General features: G+C 40.0%; 1 protein-coding gene across 2 annotated transcripts; it reads right to left on the reverse strand.

Moving 5' to 3' along the window:
- Positions 1–199: 199 nt before the first annotated feature.
- plekhn1 (pleckstrin homology domain containing, family N member 1) lies at positions 200–14,032 on the reverse strand. 2 transcript variants are annotated; one of them, XM_071475954.1, is made up of 16 exons: positions 13,831–14,032; positions 11,942–12,032; positions 11,623–11,784; positions 10,574–10,654; positions 9,915–10,005; positions 7,889–8,022; positions 7,131–7,280; positions 5,783–5,863; positions 5,595–5,670; positions 5,190–5,335; positions 4,704–4,856; positions 3,726–3,968; positions 3,016–3,171; positions 2,303–2,554; positions 2,019–2,079; positions 200–1,049 (listed from the first exon to the last, which is right to left on the reverse strand). In XM_071475954.1, the coding sequence occupies exons 1-16, from the start codon at positions 13,902–13,904 to the stop codon at positions 865–867; spliced, it is 2,136 nt and encodes a 711-aa protein (XP_071332055.1). In that variant the 5' UTR covers positions 13,905–14,032; the 3' UTR covers positions 200–864. The 2 variants fall into 2 exon arrangements, with proteins under 2 accessions (XP_071332055.1, XP_071332053.1); XM_071475952.1 differs by having other exon boundaries at positions 2,303–2,557; positions 13,831–14,030.
- Positions 14,033–19,427: the final 5,395 nt, after the last annotated feature.

The raw sequence follows: 19,427 nt of genomic DNA on the forward strand, positions 1-19,427 counted from the left end.
ATAAGGGGCAACGTGTTTGTGTTTATGAGGAGCAATGTGTTTGCTTTCATCTGTCATTTTTTTCATGACCAATATAATCTTGACAGTTGTTTGATTTATAATCAAGATCTCTCAGTAGTTTACTTTAACAAAGCCAAGACACTGTATTTACTGTACATACTGTAGATTTAAGTATCATTAGAATGAGACAAAACAGAAATAAATGTGTTGATTCCTACTTTTATTTTTAAATATAAATAAACACCTCAAACAAAAATGGATAAAAAAGGAAGCCACACAGATATCAGTACACTGCTGTAGTGGTAGTAACATTAGCACCTTTAAGGCAGTCAGGTAAAGCCACATCTATGTGCCTTGACAATGTAGCATAATAAAATAATCAATGTACAACATTTACAAAAAAAATACATCCTTTGCTATATCAAGGAATGCTTTTATAGCTTTAAGTAGACACAAAAACAGTAAACTGGACAGCATGTTGGAGAATACTTAATATATTAAAAAAACTGGAGGTTCTTGCACTACGTATGAAACCTTTAGTGCAATTATTAAATACGTTAAAAAATAACATTAAAGCTGCACAGTATGTACACTCTGCTGTCTTCTCTCTTGAATGCTACATATGAAACAGTCCGTCTTTATCACTTTCATAATGTTTTGATTTAGGCCGTGGTTCTTCATACTTGCACTCATTGTTCCGGTGCTCAACTACCCAGCATCTAACATTGCAGTTCATGGGATCTGTTGGTTCACACTGCACACAGCGGTAGCAACGCAGGCTGTGCTAGTTGGCTTTTATTATCCCTCTGATAGAGATCTGTTGTTTGCACACGTCCAGACGAGTGGCTGGGCTATTGTTTTGTTTTATGACCATCTCTGCTGGGTTGCCATGGCACCAAGGCCTCCGGCCCCAAAGTCTAATCCTGTCCAGTGTGTCGAAATTCCAGACATTGGCTGAATCATTCCAGTATCACAGTTGTACTCCCAAATGTTATCATAGTCCATTTCCTGGTCATCTGGTTCTGTGGGTTCGAGGTACGAGTGGTGATCTATAGAAGCGAGAGAAGATTCCCAGGCTATTAGTTCCAAACAATGAAAGACAAAACCTTGGCCTGACTGAATAAGCTTTGACATAGTCCCAACGTACTTATGATGTGATTGGCTTTACCCCAGCATATAATCTTACTGTAAAACCAGTAGTGTAACATGACACTACTACACCACCTTCATACTTCAATCACTATTAGTATAGAAACATACAAGCTGCCAGATAAAATCACTTGGTCATAGCACAGTTACAAATTAATCTGCAATCACCAGGTACATTCTAGTCTTGTTTTCATATGTGATAAAAGAGCCTGTAGATATGTGTGTAGCCCAGTTGTGTGCTGTCAATCACAGTGCAGGAGTAAATCCTGTCTGTGGAACAGTGTTCTCTTACACTTGGATACCCCACATGGGACATGTGCACAAATGGCATTTAGAGCTGCAATAAAGCTCAATTTCATTGGCACATTTCTGCATTTCCTGTACTTTCAATCTAGTAGCCTTTAACCTTCTGTCTACCTGCTGACAGACCCAAGAGTACAATCAATCCAAAGTGCCTGCAGTGTTTAATTTAAGATATAATGGAGTGTGACAAATGTTCTGTGTCCTTGGTGATAAAGCAGACAGTGCTGACTTTCATAACTCACACTTGTGAGGAAATATGATGCCGCAATGTTTGCTGTGATTTGAATGAGTACACATTGTCTCTCAATAGAAACATACATTTTATCTAGCCATACCATGAAAATAAGCATCCTCCGTTTTTGACCAACATGATGAAAAATCTTTAATTAAATAATTTTTTGTCAGGACTGGAAGCATAAAATTATTTATTATTAACCACTGGACATGCTTCACCTCTGAATTCACCCAACACACTTGCTAAAACTAAAAAACTAAAAAAAACTAAACACATACATAAATAGAGGAATGTTTCACCAGGTTTGTGATTGCATGCCTTCAGTTCTTACCTGGTGAGTAACTGTAAGGCATTGGAGAGGTGTTCCTTGCAGAGTTTGATGGGAGAAGCGTCTGTCAACAGATGTGAAAACAAAAGAAAGTTACTGCCGGTGATCAACTACAACAAACATTCTCATATTTCCTACTGTTTCATCTGTGGCACCTGTTAAAATATCACCTCCAGAATAAGTATGTATACTTGCTCTGCTACCATGCAGCGCACCATCGTTGCACTTTGCACGACAACATACCAGGAACAGGAGTGTCCAGGGAGATGAGTCTTTGTGATTCTCACCTGCTCTTGCACTTGGCCAGGCACAGGCAGCAGCTTTAGCCTAGAAACAGCCTCTGCTCTCTGCTCTGCTTGGCTTTGAGGACTTTCCATTTCCAGGCCCAGAGCCTGTCCCTGGGAGTTAGTCAGGACCAGGCTTCTCCTGTAGCGCCTGCCCATGGGAGGGGTGCGGAGCTGGAAGGAGGAGGGCAGGAACTGGGTGGCCTGGTGCTGCTGGTGGTGGTGGTGCTCCTGAATAGGCTCTTGCCAGCTCTGCTGCTTTAAACAAGAACAGTGAAACAAGTCACCTTTAAATTTTGACTTTGTAATGATAAAATGTTGCTATGAATTAAATAACTCATTAATAATTTAACATGCTTAAGAAATCTACCACTATGACCAAAGACGAGCAAATGAAATAAACTTGACTTTTGAGTCGAAATTTGCACAGACATTTATACATGCAGGTTAAAGTTTTACGTATGAAGGTATACACATGTTCAGCAATCAGCTTCATTATACAGACCTCCTGATTACAAATTACTGGTTGTTGCCAAGTCTCTGCATTAACACCACCCGTTGTTTCTTATTTACTTTAACTGACCATGTGCACACGTGTGCGTGTGTGTGTGTGTGTGTGTGTGTGTGTGTGTGTGTGTGTGTGTGTGTGCTTGATATCAGACAGGCTGTGCAGGTGTAAATTGAACCTATGGATCCAATATCATTGACCCACTTACCAGAGGCCTGGCCTCATCCAGGGAGTAGATTTCGGGGCTGCAGGGCTCATCGTACAGGGGTGACAAGGGTTGTCGGGGGGCACACATGTCTGAGTGGCGCTGGGGGGTGTTAAGGGAGTAGTTCAGGGATGTCTGAGGTGTGCTCCAGCTGTTAGACTGATCACAAAAGATTCAAACATCCAAGATCCAAGAGTTAGTTTAAAAAATCACTCACCAAATTTGTCTGTCTCTATCAATCTGTCAGTCTTTCTCTTTCATGCTCTTCAGATTCACATAAACCACATTTAGTTTTGGGATTGTGGATCAGATTACCAAATAGAGATTTTGGACTCTGCAGCAGTAATGGTGTGATAACAATCTGTTGTCTCACTAATCAGCAGTCTGCTGTCAGTGTTGTGTTTAAAACAACACTCTTAACTGCCATAATGTAAGTATGGTAAATGTTTCCTGATTGGTGAATTTAGTTTTGTTTATGAAATATAATAGAAATTTAATTCTTTGCACCATTACGTAGATTGATCTTTCAACCTCAATTCTGTACAACTGCCAGTATTACCCCATTTGTTAACACCCATTTGTTATATATCATGATCCCTCTCAGCCTACTGCTTGGTGTGTCTATTTTAGTTACTGCACACATGACATGTAAAATAAGTCAACAGTCTCGAAGGGAATATTCAGTTATCAAGTTAGACGCCAGACTGAATTACCTTGACTAGCGGGGCTTTCTCCATCCGCTGTGGGCTGGCACGATTCACTGCAGAGTAGGGTGTGCTGTAGATCTGAGACAGCAACGAGCTCTCTGCAGGCTGGAGGTAGGAGCTGCGCTGGGGTGAGGAGTAGCGCAGTGACAAAGGTCGTAGGTCACGCTCAGGCCTGGTGTGGGAAGACATGCTGTTGGTCCTGCTGCCCAAGCGGGCAGTCTCAGTCGAGGAGGGACGGCTGGAGCTGTACTGTGGGGACAACAAACATACCCAGGGCAAATGTCAGCCAAGTGGTGCAGCTTTACAACATGGCTGGCATCAGGAATTGTAACCACTGAGTCCTAGTAAAGCAAATATTACAAACAGATTTTCCTCTCTATAACATTGGTTTTCAGTATCATTTTGTGTTTGTGTTAAGAAAAGGTCTCAATCAATGTAATAGGGAGAGGGGTTGTTAGGGTCAGAAGCTGAACAACAACATGTCTTCTGGGCACTGAGCCCTCTTCACTTTAAGCTAATTGGATGGGCAGTCAGCCACACATATCTCCTCTTCTGGGGGAGTTTGGTCAAATGTCCTGATAGTGCTTCAGTACTTCTTAGACAGTATGAAGTTAACAAGCACACTTTTCTCTGCTAAACCAGCCTTTATGGGCTTCTTGTTTCCCTACATTGAAAAGTTATTTTTATGGGTAGATGTTTTGGTAAAATTTACTGACTTTGTTATGGTTTTGTTTTAACTGGAAGGCCTGAGGAGCATCGCTTAAGCCTCTCTGGCTGTAACAGGAGCAGTTTAGTCACTAGACCTCACTTAATAATTAACTTAAAAAAGAAAGGTGTTGTTGCACAGCACCACCAAAACAAACAAAGTATTTTTTTACTCCTACCCAATTTATTTCTGAGCAAATATTGTACTGTTGGTGCATTTGACTCAAGCTTTTAGTCCAATAATACATGAACGTGCAAAGTAGCACATAGTTGACTTACACAGAGGGGTTCAGAGTATCCCGGGGAGAGAGGATTATCTTCATGAATGGGTAACTGAAGGTTGTGGGACCCACGCCCACTCGGTGACTGGCTGTATTTTAGGGACTCAGTTTGTCCTTGGCTGTTTCCACTCCACCTGTCAAACTGTGGAGCCTAGAGATTATAGGACACAAAATTATAATATAAATTAGAATATTTGACCAAGAGCAAATGAGCAAAGCTTGCAGATTTTGGTTTTGTAGCCTTTAGTAGCAGTAGGAGATGTAGTAATTGTAAATCATTTCACTGTCATGCTGAATGATAATTTACAAAAGATGCAGAGCCATGTTATCTGTCTCCTTTATCACTTTTCCTCATACTTGAATTCACCCCACCCGCAGCTTCACAAACCAAGTGGAGATAGCTTGCTCGATAGTTATGGATCATCAGCAGTTGTGAACAGTGTAATTGTTTTTATCCTGTGAAAAGAAGGAGGGCGGGCCTCACCTCTCTTTGCGTCGGCGTGTAGATGATGTCATACACAGGGGGTGGGGGGGTGAGAACGGGCACGTCAGCAGCTTTGAAATGCTGGATCCAGTCACAGAACGCGGCCCTATCCAGACACGACACCACTATGGGGTTTATCAGTTTTCCTAGGAAGAGAGGAGAGGGAGGACAAAGCTTGTCATTTGGTCCAGTTGCTCACTGGAATGTGCTATAGTCAGATTGTCATTCACTGGGGATAAAACCAGCTCATTCATGGAGCGTTACACTCTGTGACACTAGCAGAGTCATGGAAAAGGCCATTTAACATAAAGCATGCATAAGAATGTACACTCATTAAAATCCCTTTAACATGTCTGTTTGAATGCCAGTGTGTATTAGAGCAGCTCACTGAATCAGTGTATTTACCTTCAATCATAAACGTGTTAGGCTTGACGTCTTGGCAGGGTGTGGTCACAGTAATCATGTTGAGCGGCAGTTTCCCCTGTAATAATAATGACTCTTAAACACAACTCTCTGACAGAAACAATGGAAATACTGCATCCTTACGGATCAGGATATGAGTAAGTATAAGACTAAAAGGTGATTGGTGGTACCTTATAGAAGAGCCCATCATTCTCCTCTGATAGGATGATCAGTGTTGCTGGGTACATCACCAGTAGTCTGTCACTTTGTTCCTGTGGACACAAGATTATAGCTGCAAGTGAGCTTTATGCATGTGTGTACTTGTACTCCATGGTTGTTATGGGACAGTATATAATAATTCTTATCCATTAGCAGAATATCAGTGTCATTTATAGGTAAGAACAGTTACCAATGAGTGACTATGCTGTGTTTACATTTTACCTATATAATTTCCTGTGTTAAATAATGTAATGTACACTGTAGCATTTTTAGGCCACATAACGGATTATTCCCTTTTGTAGACATATAGGTGAAATCAAGGTAAAATGAAAATTCTTGAGTCTGGCACATTGAAGTCAAAGAAAGACTTGGAGTAAATCAAATTAAAGCTTTATTTTAACTGTCATATACACGTATTTCCGGAAAGTTTTCAAGTTTTGATGTAGCACCAAACACTTTTTTCTAAAGGTAAGAAAATAAGTCCTGATAACTCCAGCCAGACTGCTTGCGTGAAGATATGACTATGAATAATACAAAGCACAGAGGCAACTGTGAGACCTGGTGCAAACATTTAAATAAAAACACCAGTGTTATCCTTTAATACTCTGTTGAAAGACACAGTTTAAATCCCAGTGAGATCTTCAGTCCAACCAGTTAGTTGGGCATTTAAAGGTGCGGCAGAGAGACAGGAGAGTTTATGTTTCTTCTCCCTCTCAGAGGGTGTGTCTGGACAGACAGCTGACATTCCAGCTGTGAGGTGAGCTGAGTCACTGCGTGAGCCGGGCAAATGCCTTTCACACACACCCAGACCCTAAATCTCACACACTTCAATAGGGCTGCCGTTATTTCCCACAGAGAATTAATTACAGATATCCATGCAAGCTGTGTCATGACTACTGTTTTATTGGCTGCTGCATTTGTGCTCATGTCTGTTCTGGTTAGCAAGGAGTCATATATTCTTCATCAGGTGGTTGCAGGTGTCTGACACTGTCTTACACCTTGACAGGAAAATAAAGACAATAGAGCTATATCTGCAGGAGAGCAACCATTTGCCAAAATATGGACTCCACCCATCTCACTCACTCCTTACATTGTGTTGAGGTAATGTGTGTGTTGCACAATTCAAGAACTATGTGAGTCACCTGGATTTAGAGCTGATGTTATGTTGCTTATATTCATCATATGAAAATTTCCCAGAGTTTGAAATCACATGTGTATCATTGATTACAGTCTGCTGTACTGTACATTTCAGATGTACAGTGTGTTTTACCTCTGTGTGACCAGAAACAGTGATTCACTCATATCACTCATATCACTCACCTGACAGGGCAGGTGCTGCAGTCGGACTTTAGTGACGTAGGTGATGGGGCCTAGGCTGTCTCGTTGAGAGCCCTCCCACTCATAGATGGGTTCTCTGTTGATGGAGTTCCTCAGCTCCTCTCTGCCCTCGGGAGACTCGTCCTGGTTTAGCTACAGGAGGCACACAGGGGATATCAGAAGTCAGATCGAATCATCAGTAGTCTAAATATGGACAGAGCTCTGCCCTTAAGCTTAAACATGTTGATTTGACTTTTTTTTCTCGCAATGTGACCCACGCTTGTTCATAGGAAAGGCTTTTAAGCTAAAGCTTATAAAAGCATCATCCGTTGAGTTATTTTGTTCTGCCATGACACATATAGGTTCATGTGTATCATCGGCCGTTTCCCTGCCTGTGGGTGTGGAGTCAGCACTTTAACCCCGTGCAGATGTGAAGGTTAGTTTGTTATTGGCTGTGATGTGGTCAAGGCCACTCCCTAGTATCCAGGCCTCAGGGAGAGCCAGCAGTGACCTACTTGACTCACCAAATCTACATGCTCACACACATCCTGTTTTAACAGAAGTGGTTGAAACCAAAGCTTTTTCTTGGCTAATCTGCCAGGTGGATTAAAAAATGACCACACTCATGTGCTTGTTTGAATTTGAAAAAAAAGGATGTTAATCCTTGTTGCAGCACAGGCGTCAGTTTTTATGCAGCCTGATGTAATGTAACATCGGCTATTTGAAGCAAGGCAGCATCAAAAAAGTGATACTGAACTTACTTTCACTCTGGTGTAGTTTTCTTGTAGAGTTGCAGTGCCTCCATTTGCCTCAATGTTTTCTCTGAGCAGGCCAAACCATAGGTCCATTTCTTCTTGGTCGGCACAGTAGACAATGATGGGGTTAAGGCTGACACCTGCAGGGTGCAAAGGTCACAAGGTCAAAAAAGGAAAGTATTATCCAGGCTTCTCTTTTTTCAGAAAGCTTTCATCCACGGTAGTGAATCATTAATAGAGTTCACACTTTGCTGCTTAGAAAAAGGTATGCAATAAATGTTAATCTATGATCAAGACGGTAGACCTGCTGCAGAAGATCCCCCTTGACCTGCTTTCGTCTGGCATTTAAAAAATCATAGCAGCCTCTCCCTCCCTCACACTGTTTACTCAGAAGGAATGAACAGGGCCTGGGATGAAAAGAGTTGGAATCTCCCCCTATCTATCAGTCCCACACATACCAGAGATAACCAGCACAGATAGCCTTTTTCATTCCAGCCCCATGGCTTTGTACTGTAATTGTCTGGAACCATAGACCACTGACTGCTCCTTAAACAGCTATTCTGGACTCATCTGTTCATCCTTCTCTTCATTGCAACTCTTAATTGTAGACCTTGATCACCACTCCCACATCTCAAGCAAGTCGAGTGAAGGGAAAACTCTTGGGACTGGAAGCATATACTCAGGCTTTGTCTCATTCTAACTTTCAGTCACTTTATAGAGGTCATTAACTGTTGTTAAAAGTAATTAACTATCATTATCTAACTTTTACAGCAACATTAATTCTAACTGTGTAAAAGTTGAATTTTCACAGACCCTCTTGTGCTGTGTTTTCTTCATCACCCACTGACAGACCAACAATTGCCACTGAAGCTGATTCATATTTTCAGCTCAGTTGGACGAAGACGCAGGTCTCACAGAGGAAATCGTCTCACGAGATCTCTCGCTTGACTCAGAATTTTGTCATGCTGCCTCTACATGTTTCCTGTCAGTGATGCATCTCATATGGAAAATAAAAGTCCACACTGAGCAATCAAAACAACTGAAATACAATACCACACAAGAACAAGCATGATCTGAGAAAGTCAAGTGAGATGAGAACGCAACATCAAAGAGTGTCAATATTGTGACAGCAGAGATGTTTCAGATTTTAGTAAGATAATAGTGATAAAAAATATAAATACAGAAACCATACATTCTTCATGGCTGGGACTGACTTTTCACCTGTTTTTTTTAAATCCAGTTGTTTTGCAGCAATCCCTGACTTGAGTGATTTTATTATTTCCCAGGCAAGGACCAAAGCCCTCTAGTCCCTGTATTTCTACATAATGAAAAGACATCAAGTCTAAGTTTGTTTTGTTCAGAGTTCAAAAACTAAGTGACATTTCTACCAGATATTAACCTGAGCAGTTTTTTGGAATGTGCCTTAGATTATATGCAGTGACAAGGCTAAGAGCGGTAGCTGGGTTTTTCTGCACGACAGCTGGGCAGACTGAAGTGCACCTGTTGCCTAACAAGCAGGGTCTTTAAGGCCGGTTTGGCCCCCTGACCAAGGGTGATGGGGCCCAGCTCTAGTTAGTCTTGGGGTTGAGTAGAGGTGAAGAGGGCTGCGGCACCTTTGAATCACAGGAATGTGACAACATAGGAAATGCTGCAGCTTGAAAATAGCGTGTGGTTTCTTGCTGGGTTTTAAGTGAGGAGAATTTTTATTTCGGTCCATAACTGATAACATAGCAGACCACCAACAGAGGAAAAACACTGACAGATTATGAGCATTAAATTGAAGAAATAATGAGCCAAAGACCAAAACTCTCAGTCCAGCTCTAGTCCTCATCCTCTGTCTTCCTTTTCTGAAGTTTACAGTCACTGACTTGTAGACATCCTGCTAGATTAGCTGGTTCCAGTCTGAACTAAATTCTCAGTTTGAACTAACTAAATTCAGCACAAACCAATAAAACTCAAAACAGATATTTCTGACATTCCAGGGCTCGGTACCAAGAACCACTTGTGTCCTTTCTACTGAAGTCCAACTTACCGTTTATTTGAAAGGCGAATTCCTGGGGTTGACTGTGGTTGCAGTTCTGTTGCAGGTTACAGATGGTAAGTTCTTTCAATGGAAGAGTTCCCTGAACACAAAACAACAAAAAGTTCAATCATGCCTCTCTAGACAAAAACATTCTCTCATTCACTTACTAAAAGCATTCTCTGCAACATTCCCCCTGCTGCTATGCCCTATTTGAGCCAACTGTTCAGCTCTAAATTGCAAAAAAAAAAGAATCACCATGACACTGATGTAAGCCTTGTAGCCCGAGCATGTATCTGCCTTCCATTTGCTATCATCTATATTCTAACTAATACTGTGTACAGGAGCTGAGGTGCTGAGGTAAGCTTGCAACAGACACAGTAAAGTGATGATTAATGGCTGCTCATGCTTTACGAGTGGTGAAGAAACATAATCATACTTTCTGTTTACCAACACACTGCTGGTTGACAGGGTACGCATGTCAGAAGGTATGATGACGTAACATAAAACTCTGCCTCACAGAAATGTCAGAACTATAAAAATCAGTTCTGGTAATAGTTGATACTGAGGAACCATGGACTTTCAGGAAGAGATTAAAAGAGAAGAGAGGTGAGTTAAACCCCCACCCACCGTATTACCCCAAAAAAAAAAAAAACAAAAAAAAAACTCACCTGGTATGTCAGTCCAGTTGTGTTGTTGGAGACAAAATGAAGGTGTGTCTGGAAGAGATCCAGGTAGCAGTCATGTACATCCTGCAGAGGTAATAAGTGAAGTGATAAAATGTCATGTCTGTGAGAATTAAAGGTTTCTAAGAAAACTACAATCCTTTTATTACAGTGCTATCAAATTTGCATACAACACGTGCAGATTTTAAAACAAACAGCAGCTGATTTCACAGATTGTCGTTCTAATTAGAAAAATAACATATAAAATCCAAAGGTTTTAGTGTTCATGAAATGAAACTTTGCACAAAGGCACATGTCTGGAGGCCAACGTTGCATATTAATGTTTTCTCTGATTCTGGTCTCGGATGGGAAAAGAGTCACATTTAACAGCAATCAAGCCTTGCCACGACAAATCAATACGTTTTTTGCAATCCTCTCTTTCTGTAATGGCTCATATGTGGTTTTCTGTGTCAACACTTTAGCAATACATGTTTCCTTTGTGGTATTATTTTCTGTTTTATACATTGTGTTCTTTTGGATCATGACACCATTCCCATAATCAATCTTGTCTTTCCACTTCTTGACAGAGCTGTTGTGTCACAGCTCTGATAAATTGCGGTTCCCACAGTGAGGAGCCGGCATGTCCTCTATCAGTCCCTGGGATCAGAGTTACTCTCTCTACCCTGAGGTTTTCTCTCAGAGATGTTTCACAACAGCAGTAGAAGTGAGCATGTCCAAACACAGGCTGTGGTCTGCTCTGTGGAAAACCGATTGGATTATTCACAGCCAGCCACCACGTCAATGACAGCAGCAAGTTTCAGTGTGTTTGGTGGCCTTAGAGCAACATCCTGTTGCTCTCCACCTGTGTTTTTGGTTTTGACACTAACAGAGTTCACACAGATGACTGGGATGATGTGTCATTGTAGGCTTGCTCATTGTTTAAGACCTTGTTAATCACAATGAGGATTGTGCAGCATTAGTTTTGTTTTCTTTTATAGCTGCTTTCCCGATGTTTCAACATAGAGTCATTAAAAAAGTTATTTTGTTCCGCTCACCTGGCAGTGGAGGAAGCGAAAACGAACTTTGGAGCTGTGAATCATCCGTCCATAATTCTTCACATTAATGCTGCTCTTCTTCCAGCCACTGGCTGGGTCGTAAAGAAATGGAGGATCCCATTTTATGTTTTCTATTGTCTGCAGATCTTTAGGGGACATTTCCTGCAACCAGTCATAATTATAGTGAAGACATTAGTAAACCAGTGAGACAGGTAGTTAAAATCAGCCAAAAAAAATGTAATCACATGCAGGTTGACATTTATAGCAGAGAAGATTTGTTTGGTATGCAGATGATTGACTTTCATGTGGAGGCTCTTACCTTCCTGGGGGTGACAGTGCACAAGATATTGATGATGCTGTTAGACTTCTCCTGTCCCTCTTGGGGATTCTTTTTGCGAAACAGGCGGCTGCTGCATGAGAGAAAGGAAAACCACGTGTTACCACTCAATATAGTCTCCAGTGTTTACCATCTATTCCATGTTTGCTGTTCAGTTAACTTCCCAACTGCAGTTTCAACAAGGACCATTTCCTGTTTATGGGAGTTCACTGTCATCTACTGTTGTCAGATGGAGAGTTGACCTATATACAACAGTCTTTGCTTGACTGTTTTGCATTTCAAATTCAGTGTCAGTGAATTGTTTCTCTGTTTTTCCACTTTTTAGATCACAGTTGTAATCAAGTCACATTAACAGACTAACAGACTTCAATTTTCACAGACACACATTTCACAATGACTTTGAATTATGATTTTTGTGTCATGTCATATAAATTAACCAGTGACCCTTTCTTTGTCCTTGGCCCATCAATGCCAGCCATTTAAATTAAAAGAACAATCAGGTCTTATGTTTCCGATAGCTGGGATATGCATAGGAAAATCAGCAGTCAATGCCCCTCTTTGTTTTGCATGACCCTCATCTGTTACCATTAGTGTCACATCTTTATGAGGAAGCTCCCTCACTGCAATGATAAGACTTGGGGACTGCTTTTACAATCTCAGCTTGTAGTTTAGCTGCTTATCTGCACATATGTGTGCCAGTGTCCTCAGTGCAACAACACAGGCTTTTGTTTTCATGGTGGGAATCAAGGTCTGTCTAATCAGGAAGTCCATGTCCAGCATCAATCACTGATCAGCATGTAGTGAGTGATACTGCTCCACTACATCCCTGTTTAAATTTCATTAATGCACAAAACACATGGATAACATGGACACTGAAGCAATCTGCAGTTGCAAAGTGAAAGAAGAATGTAGATAATAAACAGGTAGTGGATTTGCACACCCAACATTCTCCAAGTGACTGCTGTGGTATTCAGTGCCACTCTCTGAGGGGAATACCTGAGCCTGGCCTGGTTCATCAACACAAAGAGGTAGTAGAGTGCACAGGAAACAAGAACACTGAATGTATTGTTCATGCTGAACCATCAGTCCAACTTGGAAGGTGTATCAGTGTTCAAGCCTGAGCCGTTGGTTTTCAAAAACCTAGCTGTTTTTTGTATGTTTTTTTGATTATTCTGCCTTTTTATAATTTGAAAATCATGGCACATTTGACAAGATGAGACCCTTAATGATCATGCAGCACATGGCAGAAGACTGGAACAGAGGCTAATTAGAATCAGATGTGCTGGTCCAGCAGAGTGGGCTGTACCAAGTGTAACATACCCAGGCAACTAATCCTGAGAGTTAAAGAAGACCAGATAGGAAAAACAAGTATAGCCCATTAATGCCAGTTATTTCCTGTGTTCATGTTCAATGCCCTCAGGTCAGACCACTACAAGTTAATAATATCAGGTGTCATAAACCACATCTTATCCTTTAATAACTATAACTGCCCACACATGATAATGATAATGAATGGGGTTCAGGCCTTGATTCCGGAGGGAAACCAGATTCACTGACAGCTGGCAGATCATCTTCAGAGAGATGCAAGGAGGAGGCAAATGGTAACTGGATCGTTGACACCATTGGCCAGACAGGCATGACTCCCAGACTATCCAGCACTACCACACTATCCCAACCCTGACCTCACAAAATTCACAACCTCTGTTTAACCCCACTGCTCAAACCCTGAGAAATACCAAGAATTCCTTCCAGCTGAAACTCAGACTCTAAAATAACAAATGGCAGTCAAGGGCATGACATGTGCTCTGTGTAGAGAGAACACACTGACACGAGCACAGTAACAATACCTGGAGAAGTTTGATTGTTCTTACCTGTTTCTGCGAATGAAACTTTTGCTGGAGAATCTGAAGTTGTGCTGGGGGACACATGACATGCTGCTCCCCATGCTGCCGTAGTCTGCGGTGCTTTGTGCTGCTCTGTAGACAAATTACTCCTTCTGTTATGGATGAGTGTAATCCAAGAGTGCGGTGCGCTCCCAGCTGAAGTCAGACTTGTACTGAGGGAGAAGTGGGCAGGGTGAGGGCTGTATAGTCAGACCGGTGAGAGTGTGTCTGCGTAAAAGGGGTGGAGTTTGGGGTTGTGTCAAAGGCTGTGTGTGGTGAATAATCAGTAGGACTCGCACCTTCTGTGAGTTGCCTCTGTCTGTTAAATCAATCCCAACAACAAAGACGGGGGGCTCTGGGAGAAGTGTGCTATTTCACACCTTCCAGGAGCCAAATGGGGCTCATTGTTGGGTCACCACTGCATTGAGTGGTCACTAAACACACTGGATGGTGTGTGTCAATCAATGGGGAAGGATGGGAGCTTCCATTGGCATGCCCAGACATGAAAAATGCCTGCAGACTCCAGTAGTCTGTTTATTATTGGCTCACATGCTTTATACACATCAGTGTCATTTTGAAACTTAAAAAGTTTTATATTACACATATATATTTTGATAAATTGTTTTTGTTTCAGTCGGTTGAAAAGAAAACATAATGTAGATGTTAAAAATAGGCAAAACATCACTGTACAATTTAAATTGAGGTGAATGTGACATGTAGATTTTCTTGTTCTGCCTTTACTTCACCTTCACTGGAGTCATCTGTCACTGGGGGGGGGGTGGTTTGAACAGGACACTTGTGTATTCAAACCCTCTAATTTTCATAAGGCAAGAAGTATATGCAAACATATCTTGTTTGCATGTAAGGAGTTTGTTCATAAATTATATAACTGCCACTGAGCCTAGATGGTAAATCCAGTGTTTCTTCTGTGTTAAGTAAATTGTTCTATTAAATCAAATTAACCTTTTTACTTTCACATTTAGACCTTGTAGGAATTAACTTAAAAATCATAGGTTCCAGCATTTATGATTCATACTAGCAAACAGTGACAAGTGGTCCTATCAGTCAGACGTAGAGTCAAACACACATGACCATCTTGTGTTTGTTCATTAATTAGATCATTGTCTGTAGTGAGCTGTTGCACTGAAGTCATAAAATGAAAGGTTTGCTGCTCACTGTCAGGTAATGCCAACCTGTTCAACTGGATTGTAAAAACGGATGCACCTGAGGCAGCAACAGACATCAACCTGTTAAAAACCAACAGCAGAGTCGTCGTTACTTCACGCCTCTAAGATAGAGTATTATTGTTCTTCAAAACCCTGTTTGATTGATCTCAAGAGCTCATGACAAGGTCAAGTAATTTAATCAATGAAGAATACTGATTGAACTGCGTGAGGTATAATGGAATATAAAACATGTTGGCATGTGACTGATAAGATGTAAAGCTAATCAGAAAAATTGTCTTGTATCACATCAGTTGATGACACTAACAGAGATGAAACAGACTACCATTGCTATCTTGCATGTGTCTCACCAAATTATTTAATTAAATTAAAATATTTAATTACACGAAAGCAACGTGTGAAATGCTTAACTTCCAGTAAGTAGTGATTTTCTCTTGCTGGAGGAGGTGTGGATCAGTAAAACTTGTCTACATATTTTGCTACTGTCAACATAGTCAACTTCTCTCTGGAAAGAGTCGTTTAATATCATGGATCCTGGGCTTGCAAGTGAAAGATGTTCTCCCAACTTCAGAGTACTGTCAAATATCAGTAGGTTTACTTACTCCCTCTGTTTACGGAAGGAAAAGGATGAAAATTACTCAATACAATGGGGTTGTTACTGTCTTTAATATGAGTCATTAATGCTCAAAACTCATGTGTAATGTACTCTGTATGTCTATCTGTCTCTGATGTTTGCTGACTATTTTCAAGCCCTCATTATTTTGTCCTACACTTCACATTTTAAAATTCTTTTATTTAGATGTTAAAAAAAGAAATAATATTACACTATGTATATCAGGGTAGGGAAGTAAAAGATAACTACAATTACTAGGAGAAAATATTAACTGAATTTTGATTTACTTTTCTTGCAATTTTATTTACTCTCAGTTTATTTGAAACATGCTTATCATCTTATTCTACAGATTTATACAGACAAACCAGAATATACTGAAAATAAATAACTAAGGAAAAAAATGCCATAGCTGATGCCAAAGTTTACTCTGAGAGTTTATCCTCAGTCTTTCAGCTTACATGTCCACCTCATACCCAAACATGAAAATAAATGTTTAGTATCTGTGACTCTCGACTAAAAGGGACCCTCTGAATAACTGTTGTAACTGTTGGAGGACTATGTTGTATTTGATTTGGAGCCATTGAAAGTAATCTGATTATTTTACTGAGTAATCCAACTGATTGCTCTGTTTTCCCTGTAATTCAGCCAATGATGTCATCTTTTGCAAATACATTTCTAGTCTGGTTGTGGATCATCATGGAAAAGCAGGATGGACTTGATAATACATGCAGCCCACTATGACTCACCTCTCTGTTGCACTATGCTCTAAATATGAGGAAGGCAGTCAGCAAGGGGTTTTTTACTGTGAGGTCAAACTAGTTTCAGTTAGATGCATCATCCAGTTTTGACCAAGGTTACAATTATCAGGTAAGATAAAATCGTTTCCCAAGAATTTCACCATTCATTGTTCATGGGAAGCTACAGTACACTAGTTACAAAACCCAGAGTGGGAAAAAATACAATAAAATACTAGCTTAAATCTTATGATATAAATGTTTTTTTACACATGCCAGAAGTGTCAAAAGTGAAATATCTCACTGAATATTACATGACTTGCCCTTAATTTAGGTGCATTCATTCAAAGTCCCCAGAGGATGAATCTTATCTCCACTTTTGTCACTCGACAACACTTTAAAACCAATTCCAGTTAACCTTAACTTTAGTGTACATTCAGAGATGCTAAACACGATATATGCAAAACATATTAACATGCTAAATGTTAGCATGTTTCACTTTCATACAGTACTTAGGCATGTTACCATCCATCTATAGTTAACATGCTAAGATGCTGAAAGCAATGCAGTATGTAAACGATGCTAAATGTTTTCTTGATATATATGTCAACATGGTGCATGCGAATAGTGTCATGCTTAAGTCAAATTATTTTAAAAAGCTATGATGACAAGTTCACAACATTGTGAGTACTTTTAAGTACAGACTGTCTGAAAGTGTGTACACTATACCGGTTTTAATGTTAAGCATCATCATCAAACATCTCTCTCATGTAAATGACAACAGGACAATGTACGTGGGAATGTACAAAAGTAGCAGATGTGCCTGTTGTTATCACTTCATGGGTGAGTTTAGATTACTTCAGTAGGTTTCATTCCTACAGTTTTGTTTCACATTGCTCAACGGAAGAAGGAAATACCAGGTGCTTTGCCAAAAGCAACACTATATCTAGACAAACAGTCCATTCATTTTTTTTCTCACACTGTTTCATATGGTGGAGCTCAGTTCCTGAATGAGCAGATTCCTAACAATAGCCCACATAGTTAGCGATTAAATTAATGACTTTATGTTTTGGTATGTTTCAGTTTTTCAGTCTGTGCTCACCAAAATAATATACATCTCACTGAGCCCCTCTTTGCTTAAATTAGACCATATGGAACTATACCAATGTAAATTATACTCATTCTGTGTTTACCTTAACGTTGAATCTATCTGTTTGATTTTATGAAATGTGTTACATCTGTTCAAAAGTGGAAACCTAAATTCCATTTTCATAATGTCATTCCCTGCATGTATGGTGGGTTGAACATTGGCTCTCTCCGAGAAGTCATTTGCTTGTGTTTTTCCAGACTCAGTGGGTGAGAGCGGCGGTGCTAAATTCACACCTCAGGCCACTAAAACGGACTCTGGATATGAGGCCCCCAACATCAGGTGTCCAACAAAGAATCTGACGTGCCAAAGTTCTCACACAGGGCGACCATTAAGGATTCTTTATTGGACCCTTGTCCTCCTTTGAAGACAAGATCAGTCAAAGTCAGATTAACTGTTTCAGTTTCTGAATTATGTGAATGCCTGTTTTTGTCACAGATTACAAGTTTATGTGATTATAGTAAACTAGTGAATGACTATAGACATGCAATTGACACACAGTGATGAAATTTAACCTTTTTCTATGATTTACTTAAATAAATTAAGTAAATTCATATGAAAAGCAACAGACAAGATTCATGATTTATCGACTGTGTGAAATGACTGCAGATATTGAACTGACCTTTTTATATACTTTTAATTTAGAAAAATAAAATCTATCTTAATTATTACAAGGTATATGTAAAAAAATACATTTCTTGTAGACATATATAATACAATATTTTGGGAAATAAACAAAGGAAAAAGAATCTAACTAATGTATATTGGCAGAACCAGCATGCTTGGGGGCAGTTTTTTGGGAACTGTTAGAATCAGTGTTGATTGAAATCACTGGTCATTTTTGAGTCTACTTTGTACAATACAGTGCCTTGCTGTGTGTTTTTGGTTAATGATGTTTATGTTGCAATTGTAAACACTGTTCAATTCTAACAAACAGAGGATGTTTTCCTTTCTTTGTTCAGTATCTTATGGAGTCTTGAAACTGACAAAACGCAGTAAAAGATTTTAAAACAAGTCAAAAATTTAATTCAAAAAATCAATAAATAATATTGTAAGTTGAATTATTAAATTTGAGTTTCAAAAGAAATATAAAGCTTTATACTTTTCCTTAAACATCCACTTTACCTTTACCATTTAATTTAGTTTAAAACCGGATTTAGTTTTACTGTTCTTTTTATCTTTCATTTGTTAATTTTATTTTTCTGCTCCATAATTTCCCTATCTAATAATCCATCTATGTCACTATCTGGCTTCTCTGTCCTTCTGAAAGTTCCCAAACATTACTTCGAAAATCTTCTAAAATAGTTTTTTAAGGATTGCCAAAGTTGGCAAACAATATTAATTGCTACTATAATTAATATAAGTCACTTGTGCAGCTGCCTTTTGGATTGTGATTTACAGTAGCTGCTATTTGACTGCAGAGAGACTGTCCTGTAAAGTGTTCCTGTCTGTCCATTTTGTACACAGCTGGTCTGCTATTGAGCCCACCTCTTGCTCTTGCGTGCAGCTTACCCTTCCATATTATTTCTACTATGAACACACTGGCATGAGCTGTACAGTCATAAATAGTTTTGATGGGGTTGAAAGATTTTCCATTTCCATTCCATTGCTCTTATCTTAGGTAGCAAAAAGTGTATGTCCTCTCACAGTAGGTGCAGAGGTCCAGTTGACACTTCAGTACTTCCGGAGTTGGTGACAGCTTATCCATGGCCTGATAAGGGCTGTGCAGTGGCTGACATCAGGGAAAAGAGGAGAGGCTCCAGTGGCAGGAATGCTGGGAAGACGGAAGGAAGGAACTGACCATCCCCCAGATCAGCTGCAGCAGCTCTTTCAGAGTGAGCATACTCATGCAGGCAGGTTGTAAACTCATTCGCATCTTCATAGAAGCAGAGGTGACGCACAGCTAT

Source organism: Trachinotus anak, unplaced genomic scaffold (genome assembly GCF_046630095.1).
Source record: "Trachinotus anak isolate AG129_WGS33_773 ecotype Australia unplaced genomic scaffold, CSIRO_AGI_Tana_v1 ptg000004l, whole genome shotgun sequence".
Taxonomy (NCBI): Eukaryota; Metazoa; Chordata; class Actinopteri; order Carangiformes; family Carangidae; genus Trachinotus; species Trachinotus anak.

Coding starts and splice junctions, on each gene's coding strand:
- plekhn1 (XM_071475952.1), bottom strand. CDS start 13,904: ATGGGGAGCAGCATGTCATGTGTCCCCCAGCACAACTTCAGATTCTCC. Junction 3,969..4,703: donor GATACTCTGAACCCCTCTGT/GTAAGTCAACTA, acceptor TTGTCCCCACAG/TACAGCTCCAGCCGTCCCTC. Junction 2,558..3,015: donor TGGATGAGGCCAGGCCTCTG/GTAAGTGGGTCA, acceptor TCTTGTTTAAAG/CAGCAGAGCTGGCAAGAGCC.